This window comes from Bactrocera neohumeralis, chromosome 6 (genome assembly GCF_024586455.1).
Source record: "Bactrocera neohumeralis isolate Rockhampton chromosome 6, APGP_CSIRO_Bneo_wtdbg2-racon-allhic-juicebox.fasta_v2, whole genome shotgun sequence".
In the NCBI taxonomy this organism is placed as follows: Eukaryota; Metazoa; Arthropoda; class Insecta; order Diptera; family Tephritidae; genus Bactrocera; species Bactrocera neohumeralis.
This window is the reverse complement of record NC_065923.1, coordinates 37,942,912-37,947,832: the sequence shown is the minus strand read 5'-3', so window position 1 is coordinate 37,947,832 and position 4,921 is coordinate 37,942,912. Positions and strand designations below refer to the sequence as shown.

At 30.6% G+C, this 4,921-nt stretch overlaps 1 protein-coding gene across 2 annotated transcripts; it reads right to left on the bottom strand.

The window, feature by feature from the left end:
- LOC126761482 (CUE domain-containing protein 1) lies at positions 1-4,039 on the bottom strand. 2 transcript variants are annotated; one of them, XM_050477672.1, is made up of 2 exons: positions 2,897-4,039; positions 1-44 (listed from the first exon to the last, which is right to left on the bottom strand). In XM_050477672.1, exons 1-2 carry the CDS (start codon positions 3,768-3,770, stop codon positions 16-18), a joined length of 903 nt encoding a protein of 300 aa, XP_050333629.1. In that variant the 5' UTR covers positions 3,771-4,039; the 3' UTR covers positions 1-15. The 2 variants fall into 2 exon arrangements, with proteins under 2 accessions (XP_050333629.1, XP_050333630.1); XM_050477673.1 differs by lacking the exon at positions 1-44 and adding an exon at positions 1,888-2,694.
- Positions 4,040-4,921: the final 882 nt, after the last annotated feature.

Genomic DNA, 4,921 nt, shown 5'->3' with positions numbered 1-4,921 from the left:
CCAAAATACATCTGTTTATATTTTGCGATCCGTAGGAATGAATACTGAAGAACAAAACAATTTGTTTTAAGTTTTCTTTACATTTATTCATGTCTGGTAAAGTTTATTTATACATGCATGCATACGTAATTAATTTTAACTATGATTAGTTTTTAGTTATTGTTTTTTACATTATATAGTTTTCTCATAATTTACTTTGTTAGTATTAAGCATTTTCCATAATACAATTAAATGCTTTATGCAGACAGAAAAGTGCGTCTTTTCATTTGCCACTAATTGCTGCACTTTCTACGCTTTACTATCTTTAACAAAATATTCCATTTTCATTCTACATACAAAGGCATATAGCTAAATTACGAACTGTGTAGGTATTTTGGTTCAACTTTAGTTACTTCGTACAATTTGAATAGTACTTATTTGAAAATTTGAAATACCGTTACACGTTCGTTGTAACTAAATAGTTATGTAAGAATTTTGTGTTTAAATATTTTTCCAGCAAAAATCGAAGAATAAATAAAAAAAGTTTGATTTACTTGTTTTCGCCTTTTACCAGTTTAGAAACATTTCGTTACATAAATTTTAAGAAAAAACTCTTTTTTTATAAACCAAAGAATTTTTTATATTATTTAATAAGTTTTACACTTAGTTTTTTAAGTAATTTTTCTACATTGATTTAATTTTAATTTTTATTTTTTGATTTTAATTTTAAAACATTGAAGTATGCTGAAGGAATAAAATGTTCAATCCCATTTCTCGTGAAAATATTTTGTACATGTAAAATATTCTGCTGCATTGCCGTTGTTGAATGATATACCTAATAAACTAATATTTGGCACAATATGTACAATATGATATGCATTTTTAGTAGCAACTAATGAAAATATTCAATTTTTTTAAGCTTCTTATTTCGCACTCAATAATTAGAGTAGCATAACCATAATTCAATTATAGAAGGTTGTGTCAATTGCACAAAAACAACAAATTGTCAAAAGTAATTGGATCCATAGTGTCAAAATCAGCCGTTTTCTTTTGTATTTAAAAATAAAACTTTAAAAAATTTCAAACCATGAAAAGCGTTTTTTGAGTGATAAATGAATACGAATAGATTTTAAATAATACAAAATCCTCAAAATGTAAACAGAAAATTCATGAGAAAAATAAAAAAAAACTGATTTTGACATTGTGGATACAAACACTGCTTTTGTAAGAGGAAGCAGGCTCCGTATCCAAACATTCTTCTATAATTGAATCATAAGCATAACACAAAAATATATAAAACAATTTTTCGATTTTTTATTCCTTGTGCTCATTTTCTTTAGGTATTGCGAGCAAAATTAACACATTTATTTTTTTAACGAAAGTAAAAGAGAATTGAAAAGTATTCAGTTTCCGTAATATAATGATAGTGTTTTCTTGTCTACTGCTATGTAAAATTGTTTGTTAGTTATGATTTTTTTTATAAATGGAATTGTGACTAGCGTTATTGCTAAAAATTAGGCAATCTATTTTTTAGTTACTTAGTATATTATAATATTATATATATTGCATACATATTCGCGTTATATCGAAGATTCATGGGATATCAGCCATATTGTGGCTTTAGAGTATACTTTTTCAGCTTCAAATGTGAAATTGCATATACATATGTATTTGTGTTTGTATTTATATATGGCATATATTATATCATTGGAAGTTTATCTTCAGACTGGAGAAAACTCAAATAATTGAAAATTTAAATTTTTGCTACTAATTTTCCAATATGACATTATAATTAACATTCATTAATGGACTTGTACATTATTTTGATATCAAGAGAATATGCTCTTTCATTATTTATACACTAGTTTTGAAGTTTGTTGTAATATATAGATTATAATTGTATGGATGTAAGTATATACATAAGATTTTTATTTTCTTTAGTGTGTAGGTGTTTATGATGTATATTTTCAGTCCGATCCAACATTCTTCTTTACAAAGTAACAAATAGGCGCAAACGCAGCATCAAGCTGAATATTTTTTTTTCAAATATAACTCTAGCGTTGTTATGAGATTCATATTGAACTATAGGAAGCAAACGTGTGCCTGCATCTCCACATTCCACATCAAAAGGAAAATTATATTAACCATTATAAAATATATAGTGTAGTGCACTTAAAGCATATTTAATAGATAAAGAATAAAAAATCTATAACAATTTTATTGCATAACGGCATTTGCAGAAAGAAAAAAAAACAAAAACAGAACATTTCTATAACAAATTTTAATAAGAATTTTGGAAAAAAATTACATACAATATATGCACTTATGTACAAATTTTAATACGACTTTTCAGTGAAATAACAACAACAATCAGCCTTCGCAAATCTAAAACCTATAACAATTGGTCGTGTTTATATATTTCAATTATAGTTGCACTCTTTATTGCACTTCTAATATACATTACGCATCTCTTTGTTCCTATGCGATCACACCATTATTGTTCGCAATTCATTCGAGAACAAAATATTTAAAGCATTTTTTGATAACTTAGTTTACTTAAGATAAAATCTACAATTTTAACGCTTTGTGTACATTTGGAATTTGTCGTTCGTCTTTTACAACCACAGATATATATAAATACATATGTATATATATACATTATCGGCATGGAAAGCTTATGAGCATCACGTTAGATAATTGCAATCGCATGTAAAGCTTAAAAATACATAGAAAAATAAATTTATGAAGATTAGCTGCAACCAAAATGCGAAAGCAACTTATACACTATTTCAACAACTCTTTGCTTAAAATTAAAAATTAAAACATTACATAATTATTTCGTAAAACGCATCATTCCACTAACAAGGAGTTTATGGGTTATCCCCAAGCTGCCACACAACTACCGTTTTTTACTTACGTTGCACATGATGGTGATCCTCGTCGTCGCTGGGCTCCTCCTTCAGAGGTAGTGAATCTATTTGTTTGGCTGTTGTTGTTTTTTTGTTACGCTGCCATGTAAACACACGTGCCATTTGTAAAAACTTTTTTCGGGACACCTTTCCCATATGCTTCAATCTTTCTTTGAATGCAGCGTCATCTTCACCTTTGCCTTTGCCACATTGCTCTTTTTCCAACGCATTCATAAATTCCTGATTCCATCGTAACTGATTCATAAATTCCTCATTTTGTAACATCATTGCGAATTGTTCGTCTGGCAAGTCAAAATCACGCACTATTCCATCCTGTGCACTTGGTGTGATCCTTAGAAAGCCTGCCGGTAGTGGGCCGAGCATAGGTGGATTCCAACGTCGCGTACCATGATGACCACCACTACGTTTTGGTGTGACATTTGCAGATGATTTGTTGTTGGCACTTACCAGTCGCTGTTTGGGCGATGCACCAGTATTATGATTAGGTGATGAGCTTACACCATTATTGCTGCTGAGATTCAATAACACAGCATTAGCAGCAGCTGCTGCATTTTGTTGACTACTTGGTGCAATTGTAGAACATCCGTCAGATGTATCAATTAATTGTGCTGTTGGAGGCTGATTATCTATGCCATGAAGATTTATAAGACTCCGTTGTGGTGATGTTTTTGCGTCCAATTCATTACGCAGCTTTTCATTTTGATTATCCGTCGACATAGCTAATAGCTGATCAATTGTGGCATCTACAGCCCCTTGATTTGCGCGCAAAACCGCTTCAATTACTTCGCGATCCATGTCTGGAAACATCGTCTTAAAATCAGACATGGCCTGCGAAAACTCTAGCTGCATTGTAGAGGCCATTCTTGTATGTAGTCGATTCCTATTAGACAGCGGTGACAATAAGTTATGTCGTTTTTTGACAATTCACTAGCAGGCCAATGTATTGCAAGAACTATTACTAATATTTTTGTTTTTATTTTTGTAGGTAATTTCCTGAGCTTGTCAGGGGTTTTACACACTTTTAATTCTGATGGACTCAAATAGCTGCAATTAAATTCGATGTAAAATACTGAGCAGCGCAAACGAAAATTTTTGACACCGAAGGAAAACAATGCAATAGCAGCAGAATTGAATCATTCACAATGGAGCAAATGACAGTAAAACATTTTCCGACGATTTGATGGTGAATGGATTATTTATTGGCGGAAACGGAAGATATAATCAAAAATATGCAGACATATATTTCAAAAATACACGTTATAAAATTAATTATTGTTATACATACATACGTATAGTGGAAAAGCATTTTTAAATGCTAAAATAAATAAAATCTAAGAACCAGGTCCAGAGTCAAGTAACTTTTTACAAATTGTATGTTTATCAGGTACATAAATGTAAATGTATATGCATATTTGTATAAATATGTAGTTGTACATACATACATATGTATATGAGTTCAAGACTTTGCTACATTTAAAATGATTTCTTGGTTGCTATGACCGTAAGTAAGTTAAAAGACACACGAGACTTATCTCTTTGTTTGCATTTACTTATGGATGTATGTATGTATGTGCATATGCCTAACGTGTTTTTTTGTGCTCATATTTGGCTTCGTATGGTTTGATTATTTTATAAAACAGCATAACATAAACTATTTTTTTTGTAGTGAAACCAAAAATTAGTATAAATTTAAAATTGTTTCCCCATTTTATGAAACAACAGCCAAGAAGCTCTTATAACTCTCATCTTTTATCTTCGAGCTTCAGAGATAAATAGAGAAGCTACTATCTTATATAAGAGTGGACAACTGCTGACGTAAGCCCATGACATCGATATCATTGGCCATGACAACCGCGCCGTTAGTTCTACTTCTCCAGGTTTCAATAAAAAATTTAGATTCCTTATGAAAATGCACGAAACTATTCTAGATGCCTACCTTAGATATAAGCTTCCGTCGGCTAGCATATCGAAAGCATAGAGCGTCTATTCGAAGGATAGATAAACTGAGACTG

Bases quoted from the DNA above. Each gene is read 5' to 3' on its own strand.
- LOC126761482 (XM_050477672.1), bottom strand. From the start codon at position 3,770: ATGGCCTCTACAATGCAGCTAGAGTTTTCGCAGGCCATGTCTGATTTT. The intron at 45-2,896 runs GTAAGTAAAAAA...TTTGTTCTTCAG, and splicing joins GGATCACCATCATGTGCAAC to TATTCATTCCTACGGATCGC.